At 57.3% G+C, this 17,321-nt stretch overlaps 1 protein-coding gene across 1 annotated transcript in view; it reads left to right on the forward strand.

The window, feature by feature from the left end:
* TPO (thyroid peroxidase) overlaps positions 1-17,321 on the forward strand; it is a 44,528-nt gene that overhangs the window by 15,800 nt on the left and 11,407 nt on the right. The window contains exons 5-12 of the mRNA XM_028099659.2: positions 2,681-2,810; positions 4,568-4,774; positions 5,978-6,496; positions 9,740-9,998; positions 11,098-11,268; positions 11,925-12,162; positions 12,738-12,946; positions 13,977-14,147. Coding sequence (XP_027955460.2) covers positions 2,681-2,810; positions 4,568-4,774; positions 5,978-6,496; positions 9,740-9,998; positions 11,098-11,268; positions 11,925-12,162; positions 12,738-12,946; positions 13,977-14,147 — 1,904 coding nt within the window. The remainder of the gene's footprint in view (positions 1-2,680; positions 2,811-4,567; positions 4,775-5,977; positions 6,497-9,739; positions 9,999-11,097; positions 11,269-11,924; positions 12,163-12,737; positions 12,947-13,976; positions 14,148-17,321) is intronic.

The raw sequence follows: 17,321 nt of genomic DNA on the forward strand, positions 1-17,321 counted from the left end.
TGAGTTATAGGCAGAATCCCTGACCTACCTGGGTTTAGTGTTTAATTTGGTGTGTATAAAATTTTCTGCATTAATTTGTTGAAACAATTGTCAAAACCCAAACTAAGTGTGGGATCGGTCTTCCAAACATGTGTGAACAAGCATTATGTCCGCCGGGTCCTGCAGACTCACCCACCAGCTCGCGTTCCATCGGGACACCTGCCACGGGGTCATATCTACACTCACTGCTTCTTCTGTTTTGTGTTTTGACGTAATTCGTGAAACCATCTGGCAGAGGTGACAGCTTGTGGATCTTACTGGAGAGGACGTCCTTCACATGGTGGTCTCCTGTAGGGAGGCCTGTGTTTAACCTGCTTCAAACTGTAGCCACCAGACAACAGATACTGGCTGCTCAGAGCTCAAGCTGCACTAAGGTCGTTTACAATACTGATGCTTGACTGAAACAAAACAGAACCCCTGACGGGTGCACGCCGCCCCTGAGGCCCCAGGATGCTCGCGTCTGAGGAAAAGTAGATGTTGCTGGTGTGGGTTTCCTGCATGACATACGTGGACCATAACACAGGTACGAATGATGCCAGACTAGGGAAGTTTCCAGAGTTCTTGGAGCACATCGAGTCCATGCCCATGACAGAAAAGCACCGCATCAATCAACCACGCACTCGTGAGTCTGCACCACCTGCAATCAGGGAGCTCCAGCCCAAGGCCCACGCACCATGGGCTGAGCTTTCTTATGCTTCAGGCTAACGGACAGGGCATCGGGCACAGTAGGAGCCACTCCAGGTCCTGGGGCCACATGGGGAGTTGTCTGGGTTTGTGTGTCCCGTCCCCTGCCCTGCTGCCCACGTGTGCACCATTCGCAGATGAGGGTGTGGAAAGGTGGCGTTGCCACAGAGGTCAAAGCTCCATCGAGGTTCCCCCAGCATGAGACACTTGGTGACATCGCATCTCCTCAAGCAGACACCATGCACAGTCCCGGTGCTCCCCTGTCCGCAGCTGGGAGGACACCCCCCGGAGCCTCCCGGCATCCACGGTGGACTTCCATCCACGGTCAGGCTGGAAGTTGGACCTGCCTCTCTCTTTAGAACCCGGGGTGTCACAGCATCCAGGGTGCCGGAGCCTCAGAGAGGGGCGCTAGCGCTTCCAAACATCACAGCACAGACAGCTCTGTCCTTGTAACATCTCCTCTGGAAACGCTCCCACCTGCGCACTCTGTCAGCTTATGACCCTTTCCGTCCCGCGGCCTAGAACCCAACACTAATAAGCAAGTGATTTGGAGCTAACGGTCGATCCCATGGTGGCAGAGATTTTTCTGACACGGGAGCGACGCTGGATGCCTCGTGGGGAGGCCGTGAGAAGGTCTCTGGATGGCACCGAACACCACCCCCCGCACAGGCCGCGCTCTGTCCTGGGCTCCCGCCGGGCAGGCTGAGGCTCTGGCTGTGAAGGTCAAGTGCAGTCCCTTGCCGAGCGTCCACAAAGACAGGCGAGGGCCATGGGGCTGTCATGACAGCCTACAAGCTACTGAAATATAAAGTCAATCAGCAAAAAAATCATGGCCTAAGCAGTTAAATGAGCATTTCATTATTTTTAATGGAGTGAAATTACACCTCTCCCCAAGCAGTGGAATTTCAATAAAGAGAAACCAACTGTAACGAATCTGACACTGTGAGAGTGCACGCCAATCTCCCCACACTGACTTACTGCCGCTAATTGAATGCATTGCTGTCCCGCGTCATTCTACAGATTGAGCCACGCTGGTGCCCTGGAGATCAGTGAAGGATGTGGATAATAGGATTCTCCCCCACCCACCGCCCTGCAGACACACACAAGTCCCCATCCCGCCTCCTGCTAGCAAGGCCCTCTGGAGGGCTCCTCGAGGGGCAGCGGCGACATGAGTGACGCAGCAGTGAAGTCCTGTTCCCTAAGTCCGGAGCCGTGTGGTGCCATTAGGAGAAGCGCGGTCTGTTCAGTCTGTCACGGGGGCCAAAACTGCGTCTTGCCTCCCGATGTGCAGACTCTTGGTTGCCCAGACTAGCAGCCTCCCTGGGTAGCTCACAGTTCCTTTCACTGTCGAGCAGAGCTTCTAAATCAGTCACATTTATGGAAGAACGATCCACATATGTGGCCTCCTTAATCGTGATCATAATGTGTCAAAACAAAGCAACGGATTTTTAAATACTTATATTTCTCAACACTCCAAAAACTTTACAAAATCATTCAGCTTTTCATGAGTCTCTTAGACTTCGCAACTTAGATGTTCCAAGTGTCTACACATCGGATGCATGAGACACTTGTTGAGAAGTCTAGATCCCGATCTTCTCCAACTCTAACCCCTGGCCGTGTGGCCTCCTGAGCCTGGACACTTGTCGACTGCACGCCTCCAAACTGGCCTCAGGCGCACTTCTTTGCAAAGACCCTACAACGGCCGCTCAAACGCCCCTACTGGGTGCTCCCACGTGGATTTGGTTGACGAATGCCAAGGGGACCTGAACACTGTAACGATTTTACGTCCAAATTATCCTTTAAAACACACACACACACACACACACAAATTTTTCTCTAACAGAAAATTCCCATTTCATTTGGCTCTTTGAACTGACATTTCCATTCTCACTCAGCTATCCTCTTTTTCCAAAGGTAGGCTATCTCGTGCTTGCAAGTCTCACGTTTGTCTCCACAGAGACCACCCCAGGTGGGGAGCCTCCAACACAGCCCTGGCGCGATGGCTGCCGCCCACCTACGAAGACGGGGTCAGTGAGCCCAGAGGCTGGAACCCCCACTTGCGGTACAACGGCTTCCCACTGCCCCCGGTAGGTGCCTCCACATGCTGTGCCAACCGCGCTGGAACCCAGTCCCCGTGGCACTGCCAGATGCCGCCGTCTTAGAGGACGCCAGCCTGCTGCTGAGACCGGGCTCAGGGCGGCGGGCCCGGCGGTGTGCTCACAGAGCCTGGTGCTCTCCACCCTTCCAGCGCCTGTGCTCGCCAGCTTGGGAGCTGAGGCACGGAGAGATGGAAGTCACCAGTCAGTGACTGGGACGATGCAGATTTAGATTAAGGCTCGTTCAACTCTCTGCTCTTCACAATCATTTTGGTATTTTGGGTTTTTTTTTTTTTTTAAGATTTATTTATTTGGTTGTGGGGGAAGAGCAGAGGGAGAGAATCCCAAGCAGACTCCCTGAGTCTGAGTCGGAGCTCAATGTGGGGTTTGATATTACAACCCTGAGATCATGACCTGAACCGAAACTAAGAGTCAGTTGCTTAATTGACTGAGCCACTCAGGTGCCCCTCATTTTGGCATTTTGAAATAAATTCCTTTACCCATAGGCAGAGGATGATGTGTGTTCAAAGATACTTATCAGTTAAGTAATTCACTTATTTATGCAAAATGATGGTTGCCGCTTTATTTCCAGAGGCAAATTATTTGCTAAGCAAACTCATATCCAATCCACTGATGAATTTGGTTAAAAAGTGGATATTTTGCCTTCAATTTGACTACTTGCTTCCATGAATAAACCAGTCTGCCTGGTTTTGTACTATGTGAGACAATGGAATTCTCCAGAAATACGACCGTGATGCTCTGCTCAGCATGAGCAGTCAGAATCTGACCACACCAGCTTGGGGCTGGTACCCCACCCCCAGGTTCTCTACAGAAGATCAACTTCCCTGGGCTGTTCTTCCAGACCGTGGCTGAGCAGGACAGGTGCTCCTCATAGCTGGGAGCAGCGTCGGAGCTGGTAGCTGGGCCTGGTGGGGCCGCACGGGCCCCTCCAGCTGCGCTCGTCCCCCGTACATTTCTGCAGGTCACTGTCAGCCTCCACTCGACTGTCCCTAAATGAGTTAGGAATACCTTTCCCATCCTGTTAGTTGCCTGTTCAAGCCCCGAGGCTCTCTGAACTCTCAGAGTTAAGGGACCAGGATTCTGTAAACCCATATTTGCCAGAATTACATGGCTACTTGGAGGATTGGAGCTCAGAAATCTTTCACTTGGGCTGTTAGGTTTCTGCTCCTGCTGAAACTACTCAATGTTCCCACCCTCCAGTTCTGGAGGTGAGGAGTGTGACGTGGGTCTCACGGGGCTACGACCAGGTATGGGCGGGAATGCAGCGGAGCCTCTTCCCGGCCCCCCAAAGCCACATCCCCTCTGACCACAGGCAGGAGAGGCTCTCAGGTTTTAAGAACCTGCGATTGCATTGGATCCACTGGGAACCCCCAGAACTTGGAACCCCAGAACTTAGAGACCCTGAAGAGCCCCTGTCTCAGGGTCCTTGCAGTAATCACACCTGCAAACGAGTCTAGGCCTGGGAACAGCCCTCCTGGCCCCCGGGCCCACCCTTGAGTCATGGCCATTATCACGCAGATGACTCCCTGTCCCCTGAGTGAGCACACTGACCTGCGGCCTCCCCATCCCATAAGCGAGCACCCCGACGTGCAGGCTCCCTGTCCCGAGTGAGCACCTTGACCTGCAGGCTCCCAGGCCCGTGAACGAGCGCCCTGACCTGCGGGCTCCCTCAGTGTCCTCTCTCTGCATATGTCCATCCCGCATGACAGGCTGGTCTCTCTCATCAGGTCCGTGAGGTGACAAGACAAGTCATTCAAGTTCCCAACGAGGCCGTCACGGAGGATGATCAATATTCTGATCTCCTAATGGTGTGGGGGCAATATATTGATCACGACATTGCGTTCACGCCTCAGAGCACCAGCAAAGCTGCATTTGGGGGAGGAGCTGATTGCCAGCTGACCTGTGAAAACCAAAACCCATGTTTCCCCATACAGGTAGAATTTTAAACTGTTATTATTTATTATGAAAGTAATAGATGTCATTTAAAAAATCAACCAGAACTATAAATGAAAGGTCAAAACCCCCATTTGTCCTGTACGGGGAGCGGGGAGGTGACAGCTGTTGGGAAAATCCTATGCATCCATCCAGAATTTGTCCCTGCATATGTGTGCACAGCATGTGCGTGCATGTGTGTGCTCGGCACCTGGTGCAGGTCACTTAGCTGTAGTTAGTACACTTCTCCCCATATATCATTAAGTGGACAGAAATTTGATTAAGACTTCTTAAAGTCTTAAAGTATGCATTATAACTTATTAATCCATTTGCTTGTTCATGACCATTTAAGTTTTGAGCTTTGCTGTTTTCATGTGGTCACAAATAACGAAGCAGGGCGTGTCTGTGGACGTGAGCCGTGTGCCTGTGTGTAGCTCTAACGGGCAAGCTGCTGGGGATAACACGGCTGCACTAGAGGGCAGTGCACATGACGATCGCCACGGATATTGCCAAATTGGTCTCCATAAATATCGTTCCCCTTCCCCTCTTAACAGCAAGGAGACACCACACAGGTGGGGGTGTTCATTGCTTCTCTGTAGAAAACATCTTGGAGGCTGGCAGGGGGCACTTCCTACCCAAGAGCAGACAGTCCGGGTCGCCTCCTCACCGGCATCTGCCCCCTGCACGTTCGCCAAGCAGCCAGGCTGTTCCAGGCTATTCCAGGCTGTTCCAGGCTGTGCTGTGTTGCTGGAAGGGGGACCCGACCTGGAAGGGCTTTCTGGTGGGCGGGCCAGATAAGAAAACCAGCAGTTAGGACCCTTTGGGCATCTGCATAGGAGGGCCCAACAGGCCGGGCATCTAAACAAAATACACCAAAGGGAAAAATTGGGAGAAGGTGTAAAAGACCACAGCATACAAGCTGCATTGATCACAGCTACCTTAACTCCAGTCCCTCTCCGCACGCTGACCCTGGCGGGGGCGGGGGCAGGGGGTCCCCCCCTCGGCACGCTGACCCCGGCAGGGGCGGGGCGGGGGTCCCCCTCTGGGCAGGCTGACCCCAGCAGGAGTGCGGCAGGCTAGAACTGAGGGCAACAGGCAGGAGTGGACCCGCAGAGAGCGCCGCCCGGAGGCCCACGGCCGTGGCCAGCCTGGAGCTTCCGGTATCTCCGCAGAGGCTGGGTGACCCCGTGTGCCCTTTCCCGCAGCTGCCCACCAACACCTCGGGGACCGCAGGTGGTGCCTGTTTGCCATTTTACCGCTCTTCTGCCGCCTGTGGCTCCGGGATCCAAGGCGCCTTCTTTGGCAACCTGACCTCAGCCAACCCGCGACAGCAGATGAACGGGCTGACCTCGTTCCTGGACGCGTCCACGGTGTACGGCAGCTCCCCGGCCTTGGAGAAGCAGCTGCGCAACTGGACCAGCGCCGAGGGGCTGCTCCGGGTCAACGCGCGCTTCCGGGACTCAGGCCGCGCCTACCTGCCCTTCACGCGTCCACCCGCGCCCACAGCCTGCGCGCCTGAGCCCGGCCCCGGCGGGAGAGCCAGAGCGCCCTGCTTCCTGGCGGGGGACGGCCGTGCCAGCGAGGTCCCCGCTCTGACGGCCGTGCACACGCTGTGGCTGCGCGAGCACAACCGCCTGGCGTCCGCGCTCAAGGCTCTCAACGCGCACTGGAGCGCCGACACTGCCTACCAGGAGGCGCGCAAGGTGGTGGGCGCCCTGCACCAGGTGCGCAAGGCCCTGCGACGCCCTGTGTGCTCGTGGGGGCTGTGTGGGTGCAGGGCTCAGAGTAGAAAGTGGGATCCCGGCCCTCAAGCCGAGGGTCTGAGGCTTCCGTTACACACGCAGCTCAGTCTGGACGAGGTCACCTGCGAATTCTGACAAGAACACGCAGAGTTAGTGACATAAGAGAAGTGGGAGCCACGTAGGATCTGTGAGCGGGGTTTAGGTTAGATCTGGAGGACAGCGTATAGTGCGACCTGGAAACCTGTCACTGTTTCAAATAGCTTGTCGAACATGATCTGACCTTGAACAAAGTGGTGTCCGAGTCAGGCTCAGGGGAGTGGTTCCCGGGCTCCCGCTGGGTTGTTCTTGCCCCCGCCTCTGCCGCGGGGAGTCCTCCTGGCTGTGTCCCCCTGACGGTGGTGTGCTTGGTTGTGTGTGCCCATGCCCCTTCCCTGAACTCGAGCTCCGTGGGCATGCGCTGTCCACCGCTGGACCAGCCGCGCACAAAGTGGGTGCACGGGAGCGCGTGCAGGAAGCCCAGCTCCCAGCGTCACGCCAGGACATGTCCACATTTCTCGGTTTCACCATTCACTTTCGGATTCCCTGGTGTGTTTTTCTCAGTCAATAGTTTCTCTTCGGTGTTTTTGGCAAATACCTTGGAAACCCTAAAATAACAAGAGGTTGCATTTGCGTTGATAAAACCCTTGCCGAGATGAGGGCTGCGTCCGAGGGGTTCTCGCAAGGCTGTCCCTCTTTGCTGCTTCCATGGTCTGGATCTCTCCTCTCCTGAAAAGCATTATGTCGTTAAGAGAAATGTCTGCAAATTAGAAGAGGGAGAGCACGCCCAGCCCCACGGCTGCCACCCAGCTCGGAGCAGCTAGGCCCAGGGACACGTGGCCGGCCTTGGCTCCTGCCCCCACTCCCCGCATCCAAAGCAGCGGTGCCCCGTCTGCCTCCTGCACCTGCACAGCCTCACGCCAGCCCCGCCCTGTCTGCCAGAGCCCAGTGCCACCTCCCACTGAGGCTTTTGCCCCGACTTCTTCTGCAGTCCCCTCTGCCCCAGGACAGACAGCCCTGTGCAGGCATGTCCCCGGGCTCTCCCTCCCCGCTCATGCCTCTGCAGGTCGGGACAATGCGCCCTGTGCCCCCTGGGACCCAAGTCAAACTTCAGAGAAAGGGAAGCAGATGTCATTAGAATATTTTCCACGGCAATTTAAAGCTGTCTAGTGTCCCTGGCGGGGAAGAGGAAGGCCGTTTCCCTTGTGCTGTGGGGACAAGAAGCAGAAGTGCAGCAGCAAGGACCACACCCACCTCCTGTGTGGAGAAGCCCAAGGACAAGCCTGTGACACCGACCTGGGCTGAGGGCCAGGTTCTGCACGACTAAGTCGTCACTACTCTGCGTGCTGATCAGTGACCCGGGTGCTCCTCACTCATCGCTGAACCGGCTCAGGGTTGACCCATCTGGCAAGGAGCCCTGGACCAGCCTCCATTCGGCATCTTCCAGGCCCCAGAGATGAAAGCACGTACTGTGGGGCCTTCGGCCGGGTGGGAGGCTGCACACCAGCACCTGCTGCTCCCTGCTGCGAAGTCCAGATCGTGCATTCAGAAAACACATCTTGTTTGGAAGGCACCTATTATAAGGATGCAGATGGTGGCTGTTGTTTCTTCCAACAGTCGGAGAATGTGAACAGCCTGTCTGCTAAACTGATGAGCTACAACCGAAGACCTTCACGTTCTGGGACAAAGTCATTCCCATTGGCTTATATCTCATTGGATGCCATTTATTGACCAAAATCTCTTTAAATACTGAAAGAATTTGACACTGATTTTTACAGCAAAGAGAATTACTGTTAAACCTACAAGCAGAGCCCTTGTACCTGATCCTCTGGGGAGCATGCACCAAACAGAAACCACAGGACTCTAGTGGCCTTGTTACCGCTGACGGGGCTCCTCAGCAGCACGGGCGCTAGAATCAGAGACCGGGGCTGATGCTCTGAGGAGGGGAGGGTGCTCCGCCACAGTGAATCCACAGGCATAGACCTGTGCTGCCCACGGCCATGCCCGCTTGGGCCTCAGACCTGAGCTTCCCCAGCCGCGACAGACCCACCACCGTCCCACGAAGGTGCCTGCAGCCAGCTCGCAGAACTCCTGAGTACCAGAACAAACAAGCACCCTTCTGAGAACTCACTTTGAGGCCTTAGTGCAGGGCAAGGCAAGCAGAGAGAGACCCGGTCCAATCAGCGGACGGCGTGGTCCTGTGATCGTGAAAGGCACCTGCCGAGGCTCGAGTGCCAGGTCTGTCCTGTGCCTTTAGATAACGCGGTGCATCCTCCAGGAGAGACCAAAATAGAACGAGGCCTCGTTTACAAAACACGCGCATGGGGGTTTTGGCTCCTGTGGAGACCCCTGCCAGCCCCTTTCCTTCGTGTTTCCATTACGAAGAACTTATAAGCTGACAGACACAACTCGGGGGGGAAAGAAGGAATAACACAGGGGTCCCAGCATAACTTTTAATCTGCCAGAGCCATTCAGATCACAAGTAACCTTCAAGCAGTGTGTCATTTCCTTACAGCTCCTGGGGAGGGGGTCCTCCAACACGCACTGACCCACTCTGGGTAAAAAATGTATCTGCCATATGGAGACCACACAACAGACCCAACAGAGAAAGCCATGCATGTTTCCTACTCTCACAAAAACTCCATGAAAAAGGCTTTTCCAGTAAAGTAAGCCAGGTCAGAGGCCACCCAGCACCCCACCTCCCAGAGTCGCACAGCTAAGTAGGAGGTGGGATTTGAGCTCACGGGTCTGAATCCTGAGCCTCTGCCACTTAGGTTCCTTGAAGCGCCTAGATCTCTGACTTCTCCTCTGAGCTCAGCGTTGATGGAGTGCCCACGGTGAAGGGGGCAAAGAGGTTGCGGGAGGAGTGCAGTGTGGCAGCCAGTCTCTGTGTGGTGCACCCCCAAGCTTCATGTGGCCTGCCCTGCCCTGAGGGGTGTTTGGGGGTGTCACTGACATACCCCCCGGCTCCGTAAGTTGTCAGAGCTGTGAGGATGCTCTTTGGACCCATTCGCCTGTTCACCTGTTCTCTTACCTGGACGGCATGTTCCTCCCGAGACAACTCTGCCCCCAAGGGGATGCGCAGGAGGAAGTCCTTCCCTGTTGCTGCATGTGGCCCAAGTCTGGCACCGTGGGCCCTGCTGCCAGTAGCCCCTGCTCAGAAGCTCTCCTGTTTTCCTCTCTCCGTAGATCATTACCATGCGGGACTATGTTCCCAAAGTCCTGGGCCCCGAGGCCTTCCAGCAGCATGTGGGCCCCTATAAGGGCTATGACCCCGCTGTGGACCCCACCGTGTCCAATGTGTTTTCCACGGCCGCCTTCCGCTTCGGCCACGCCACGGTGCACCCGCTGGTCAGGCGGCTGGATGCCCGCTTCCAGGAGCACCCTGGCCTTCCCCCTCTGCGGCTGCAGGACGCCTTCTTCAGCCCCTGGAGGCTCCTCAAGGAAGGTGCGCCTCCCCTCCTGCTGGAGCTTGGCCTCCCTCCCGCCGGCTCCCCAGAAGTGCCCACCACCCCACGGCAAGGGCCTGCTTTCACCTCCCAGCACACGGGGCTGCATACTATCAGTGTTTATAGGGGAAATAGATGCATTCAAAGCCTTTTAAAGGCTAACCTGATCATCCAGACATCTCCCCTAGGGTTTTTGACGTTCTTCAGAGCTCACAGGGCAACCACCCCAGGTGCAAGCACCTCTGACCTATTATTTCAGAACCACTGATGTAGGGACCCATGTGGACCTGTTCAGTGTAAATAACAGCATCTTCCCCATTAAACATGCAGCCTGCTCCTGCCTCGTCCCCACCACAGAGCCCTGGAGCATGAACGTCCGCACAACAGGGCCTGGAAAGGGTTGTTTGTACCCTTGTCCTCCTAACGTCCTCCTTCTGGAAGCTTCTGGCCTGTCGCAAAGGGTGCCTGGCACCCAGTGGATGCAGCAGGGGGAGGGGAGGGGAAGCAGTCACCACACGCAATCTTTGCTTCCACATGAATGTGTGTGGAGCATGAGGGAGAGAAGCCAGGGTCAGCCAGGTCACCAGGACCCCGTACATCGATGGCATCCAGGCCACCCCCCACAGGCCAAAGCGCATGCACTTTATGGGTTGTGCTCTTGGAGCCCCAGGAGCCTAGGCAGGCGTGATAAAGGACCCATGTGATTGGGGAGGGAGGGAGCCCAGAGGTAGGCTTTTCCATAAGGGGTCCTGTGGAGAGGGCTGGCACTTGGAGGTAAGGGGAGCAAGTGTCCCGACTGACCCACCTCTGCTCAGCCACCTTCTGCCATGGGAAACAACACGAAAACTTCAGGACTGCTGGGCTCCTTCTCTGGGTCCCCTTCAGACATGAGGCCTGCCCCTGCACCTGCTGGTCAGTCCCTGGGGATCCACACGGCAGAACCCAAGCAGTACTTGGAAATTCTCAGGATCGCATAAAGTGAATTCGTGACCTTGAATTCGTGGCCTTGTTAAGAACAAGCAGTTTGCTATGTGAGGTATTATCACTGTTTCTCCAGGACTCAGGAGATGACCGCGCCCGTTCCATGATGTTTTCCAGGTGGTTTGGACCCTCTGATGAGGGGCCTTCTCGCGAGACCAGCCAAGCTGCAGGTGCAGGACCAGCTGATGAATGAAGAGCTGACGGAGAGGCTGTTCGTGCTGGGGAGCTCGGGCAGGCTGGACCTGGCGTCCATCAACCTGCAGCGTGGCAGGGACCATGGCCTGCCAGGTCTGCCCGCCCCTGGCTCCTCCCTGGGCTCCCCTCCTGCCTGAGCCGTGGCGGCAGCCACCTCAGAGCCATTCTATCGGAAGCAGTGTCTTCAGTCTCTGGCCAACTTACAGCACTCTGGTTCCTCCACCAGGAGCCCATTCAGTGTTCCTTCAAGGACAGAGGCCCACAGGGTGCCCGGGGCTCCCCAATGGGGTGGAAGCAGTCCCCAAACAGGGAGAGGGAGGTGGTCTGGCCTGGCGCTTTTTGGGAAGTTAGCAGGGCCGCTGTCCTGCCTGCCCCTCCCTCTCACCTGCCCCGGGGCCAGCACACATCCTTAGCGGCCTCCAGGGTGGTCACTCACCAGCAGTCCCATCCCCCGGCCACTTTGTGGATGGGGACCCTCTTCGTGGGCGGCCCCCAGCTCCCCACCCCCATTTGCTGTGCCCACTCCAACCCCATCCCCCTCACCTGTTCCAACCCTGCCCGCCCCTCCCTGAGGCTGGCCCTGACACCCTGCCCGCCGTGGCCTGTCCTCCTGGGGCCCCTGTAGTTCAGCTGTCTGGTCAACCCTGCTTGCTACAACCGCAGATTCGGGTGGAGCTCTGGTGAGGCAGGCGGGTGGGGCGGGCACCTGGATGGAGGGCAAGAACACCCGCAACCCCCCGTCCCTGCAGGCTACAACGCGTGGAGGGAGTTCTGCGGCTTGCCCAGACTGGAGACGCGGGCCGACCTGCGCGCCGCCATGGCCAACGCGAGCATCGCCGGCCGGATAATGGACCTGTATGGGCACCCCGACAACATCGACGTCTGGCTGGGCGGCCTGGCGGAGACCTTCCTCCCCCAGGCCCGCACGGGTCCGCTGTTTGCGTGCCTCATTGGGAAACAGATGAAGGCCCTGAGGGACGGGGACCGGTGGGTATCGCCGCCAGGCTCTTCTGTGGCCCCCGCTCCACACAGGTCCCAACACAGCTGTGTCGTGGGCGCTTACGCAGCCCGGCCGTCTCTGTGGGGCCGTGAACCCGGGTCATCACAGAAACGCAGCACAGGCAGTGTGAGCACGCTGAGCACTTGAACCGAGAGCTGCTGTTGATGCGTCTGAACGACCCGGTCTCACATGTGAGCAGACATCATGTGGAGAGCACGGGTGTTTCTGACGCCCAGAAACCCACCTTTGGGTGTCCTCTCACATGCCTGCGAAATTGGGCAGGTGGGCGCTGACCAAGGCATGAGACCCAGGCCCAGGACGGCGTCCAAGCGCGGGGTGGGTTTGCTGCCCCTCTGTCAGCTTGGCCTGGGCCCCCACCCCGCGAAGGTCCCTGAGGGAGTCAGCCAAGCCAGCCCCTTATCCCGGGCCCAGTGTGTCAGGAGTGAGGAGTCTGGGAGCATGCAACACAGATGACCGCACAGGACACCCTGTCTGCCCTGACGGGAGGCACCGTCAGTCACGGGCTCCCCTGCAGCATGCTCGGCTCTCTCCTCCTCTGCAGGTTCTGGTGGGAGAGCAGCGGGGTGTTCACCGAGGCCCAACGGCGTGAGCTGGCGAGGCATTCCCTGTCCCGGGTCATCTGTGACAACACGGGCCTCCCCAGCGTGCCCGCTGATGCCTTCCAAATTGGGAGATTCCCGCGGGACTTTGAGTCATGCGAGAACATTCCGGGTCTGAACCTGGACATGTGGAGGGAGGCCCTTCCTCAAGGTGAAGTGAAGCCCATTTTAAATTATGTTGTAGCATGTGGATTGTTTTCAAGAGTGTCATGTGCCAAAAGGCACGCCCAAAGGGGGGAGTGAGCACCCCAAGTCTGAGCTGTGCATGTGACCCCCAAGTGGGGGTGGGCAGGTGGGTGGATGAGCCTGTGGGGCTTGGGGCACAAGGTGTCCACTGGGCCTCTGTGGCATGTCGACAGAGATGCACCCAGTGCCAAGAAGCTGTGTGCCCCACTAAGCTGTGGTAGAGGCGGCTCCAGCTGGGAGGTGGGAATTCGGCAACGCAAGAAAGTGGGGGAGATGAGGGAAGTGAGGGAGGTGGGGAGGTGAGTGGAGAGGGAGTGAGGGGTTGAGCTGGTGAGGGAGGTGAAGAGATGAGGTGAGGGGGAAAGGTGGTGAGGGAGGTGAAGAGATGAGGTGGGGGGGAAAGGTGGTGAGGGAGGTGAAGAGATGAGGAGGGTGTGAAGAGGTGAGGGGTTGAGGGGCTGGGAAAGGTGAAGGGGTGAGGAGGTGAGAGGGTGAGGGAGGTGAGGAGATGGGGGAGCTGAAGAGGTGAGGGGGTGAGGAGGTGAAGGGGTGAGGAGGTGAGAGGGTGGTGAGGTGAGGGAGGTGAGATGGGGGAGGTGAGAGGGTGAGGGAGGTGAAGGGGTGAGGAGGTGAGAGGGTGAGGGGGTGGGGGAGGTGAGATGGGGGAGGTGAGAGGGTGATGGAGGTGAAGGGGTGAGGAGGTGAGGAGATGGGCGAGCTGAGGGCCCTGAGGGGGCCCCCAGGCAGGAGTGCAGGAGAGGCGCCCAGAGGGGGCCTCAGGCAGGCGGAAGGCGCATGGCGCACATGAGCAGGAGCGGCGTGTTAGGTGGGGCCCAGGCCTGGAGGGGTTGGCTCAGAGCAGCGACCTGAGGCGCGTGGGGCTCGTTCCTAGTCGCCGCTGCTGCCCGCCGTGCGCGGCCTGGACGGAACCGTGGGACGTGGCGCCGGTGCGGGCGGGCGGGGCAGTGAGCGGTGTCTGTCTTCCACCGGCGCAGGTGACACGTGCAGCCTCCCGGATGGCGTGGACAACGGGGGCTTCGCGCTCTGTGGCGAGTCTGGGCGGTATGTGCTTGTGTTCTCCTGCCGCCACGGGTTCCAGCTGCAAGGCCAGGAGCAGGTGGCCTGCTCCCCCCATGGCGCGGATCTCCAGCCCCCCGTCTGCAGAGGTCAGTGGCTCCAAAGCTTTACCGACTTTACCCCCAAATCTGCAGTTTTCAAACAGGAAGTAAGGATAAGTGTCATTCACGAAAAGGTGCGCCTGGGCGGCATCAACTTCCCAGGCATTGCGTTGGCACCGAATATGGCATTCCCGCCTGGGCTGGCACACACCCCAGCTGGCCCCTTTCTAGATAACGAAGCGTCGAGACCGTCACGGTGATGCAGGCTGGGAAGGGAGCGCATTAGTGACTTACAGGAAGAGCTTCTAGAGCCAGTTCCTCAGATGAAACCAAAGAGAAATGCTTCCACTCCGAACAGCCCACAACAGACTTGTCACCCAGCCACGTCCTCACCCCGTGTGCGCTGGGCCCCGTGCACCTGGGTGTGGACTTGAAGCCAGAACACGAGTGCAGGTGGGAGCCTCCGGGGTCTGCCCCTGGTGCCCCGAGCCACCCCGCGCTCAGCTGCTTGGAACGGTGTCGGGGGCAGGGTGCAGAGCTCAGGTGACGGGCCTGGGTCCCCAAGTCGCTCCTGCAGAGAAGTGGGCAGCAGGGACATCGCAGAGGGCCCTCTGTGCATCGGACCCCGAGGTCGGGGATTCCTAGTGACTCCTTCAGAAATGACCCACAACCTGAATGCGCGACCCCGTCAGCAGGTACGAGGTGGTGGCCGGGGAAGTGATGCTGGCAGCTGGAAGCATGCACAACAGACTTGCGGGCCCACGGACAGCGGCCGCAGCGGCTGTGACAGCAGCCTGGTGTCAGGCGCGGAGCTGCGTGCGGGCTGCTCCTCACGAGCTGCGTGTAGGGACGAGAGAGAAGAACTCAGTGTAGGATGATGAAAACTCTGGGGATGGGTGGTAGTGATAGTTGCACATGAATGCCTCCAAAATGCACAGTTAAAAATGGTTCAGATGGTCAATATTTTCCTCAGTAACAAAAATCCCTGTTTCAGTTTTGGATGTCAGGACTGCTCTGTCCTGGGAGGGCGGCAGTGCTCCCTGCTTCTGACTCTAAATCCTATAGGAAGACTGAGCGAGACCATGAGCACCTGGACTCACGACGGCGCAGTCCCATGCACCTGCCAGGCTCGCGGCAGGGTCTCACGGACAGCCGAGTCACCGGCTGCAGAACCAGGTCCAGGGAGTGCCCCTAAGGGACAGCCCATGGCACAGAAACAGCCAGGTCAGAGCCTGCCAGGGCCGGGGACTTTGGTGCCAAAGTCATGACCGCACTGGGAAACATTTGCACCCAGATTTGCACAAGCAGGCTGTGAGCGGCTGGGCTGGCGGATACCCAGTGCCTCACCAGGGCGTGATCGAGGGCAGGGAGACCTCCCAGAGAGCTCCGTCAGGGACTTGCCTTCCAGAAAGTTCACCTTACAGGAACCCACAGTGTTGTGTGCCTCACACCCTTTTGCCTAAATGCCTGGACATTTGATGTGTTGATTTTGGCTATTTTTGGTATTTGTGACCCCACAAATCTCTGTTCCTGACGTCCCTTCCCAGCCCGCCCACCATGCTTTTCTTCTTCCTTAAACCTTCAACCAACAATTACTCTCCCCCTTAAGTGGGCAGTGCATGCCCAGTGGTGACCGGCTCGTACTGACTGCTAGCCATGAGCCTTGGCTCAGTTCTGAGCCTGACAGGTGCTCCTGGGGGTGACGGGGTGAACCTGGTGGGCCGCTGGGGGCCCCGGTGTTGTAGCAGCAGCTCCAGGGCTCCCCACGTCCCCAAGTCGGGACCTGCACAGTTACCAAGACCCCAGCTGGGTGGGGCGGGTCTGGGAAGGCTGGTAACCCGCTCTAACTGAACCCTGCTCCCCACTGGCCCTGACCTGGTCCGCACCCCATGCACCTGGCCTGGCCACCTCAGTGGTTCCATTTTCCGCCTCCCAAACTCACAGCCTCTGTGACTCCACATCTGCAAACGTAAACTGGGGATGGTCATCAGTCCCCCTCACGGCTTCTCAGTTCATGAGTCAAATACACAGCAAAAGCATGGGGCGCGGAGCCAGCATCATAAACACCGTGCGTCAGGAGCGGCTGGCTTGGACTTTGGTGCATCCACACCGTGAACTCACGCTGAAAACATCAGCAGTATGTCCACTGACATGCAGTGCTGTCCGTGAAACATCACTGAGTAAAAACGCGCAGTGATGGGCGTAACAGGAACCGGCTTAGACTTTTTAAAAAGCGATGGAGCCTGTTTATTTGTAAAATATTTGTAAATGTCTCCATGAAGACGATGGCTCGTTAATCTTGGTTTCAGACTCGGCACAGTGAGACAGAACGAAGGAGAGGGTATTGACTCTTTACTTACACAGTGTTGTGTTTTGTCCTGATGCATGAGAATTAAGATAGAATATCTTTAGACAAAGTCCAGAAACCGATGAAGAGCAGTGGATGTGCACTATTAACTAGTGCACTATTAATAGTGCACTATTAACACACACAAACGTTTTGCATCCGCTCTGTGCCCGCGCCGGGAGTTTCTAGATCGAGAATCACAAGGGGAAACAGACTCGTGAACAGTGCAGTTTCGTGTGGCAAAACTGACGTGAGCGAACGTAAGAGCTTCCGCGGGTCCTCGGTGCTCATGGCCGCGGCTGCGGGCAGGAAAGCCGGGCTCACCGCAGGATTAATTCGCAGATCCAATGAGATGCACACTCTTCTCTTCACTCAAACCCTACTCATCCGCTAACCCACCCACAAGAAAGGGATGGAGAGAGAAATCTGGCAAATTAACTGTAATGGGTCCCTTTTGAGGGCTTTAAAGTTGGGAATTCAAAGTGGACAAAAAGTGGGGTGTCTGCGGCCCTTTGCCCCTTATAGCCAAGAGGGTATGTGATAGATGAACAAAGCCATGCTGCTGTGTCCACCGACAGTGAGGCCCCGGGCAGCACCCTGTGCTTAGGGGACGGGAAACAATGCTGGGCGGGTAGGCGAGCCTGGCCTCACGTGATCGACCGGGGAATCTGGGGACTCAGCAGGCCTGAAACCCGTGTGGGTCTGTCCCACCCGCCCTGCAACTTCCCTGGGCAGGGAGACCAGAAAGTATGGGGTCACTGACTTGGGTGAAGTGTGTCCCCCAAAAGCACACTGCAGTCCTGACCCCAGCTCCTTGAAGGTACATAATTATGTCCATTTACATGTGGGAGAAGTCTGTCTCGGGGCACAGCCCT

The sequence above is a fragment of the Eumetopias jubatus genome, unplaced genomic scaffold, assembly GCF_037043125.1.
Source record: "Eumetopias jubatus isolate StellerSeaLion01/CBP00866 unplaced genomic scaffold, mEumJub1_p1.0 scaffold_9, whole genome shotgun sequence".
Taxonomy (NCBI): Eukaryota; Metazoa; Chordata; class Mammalia; order Carnivora; family Otariidae; genus Eumetopias; species Eumetopias jubatus.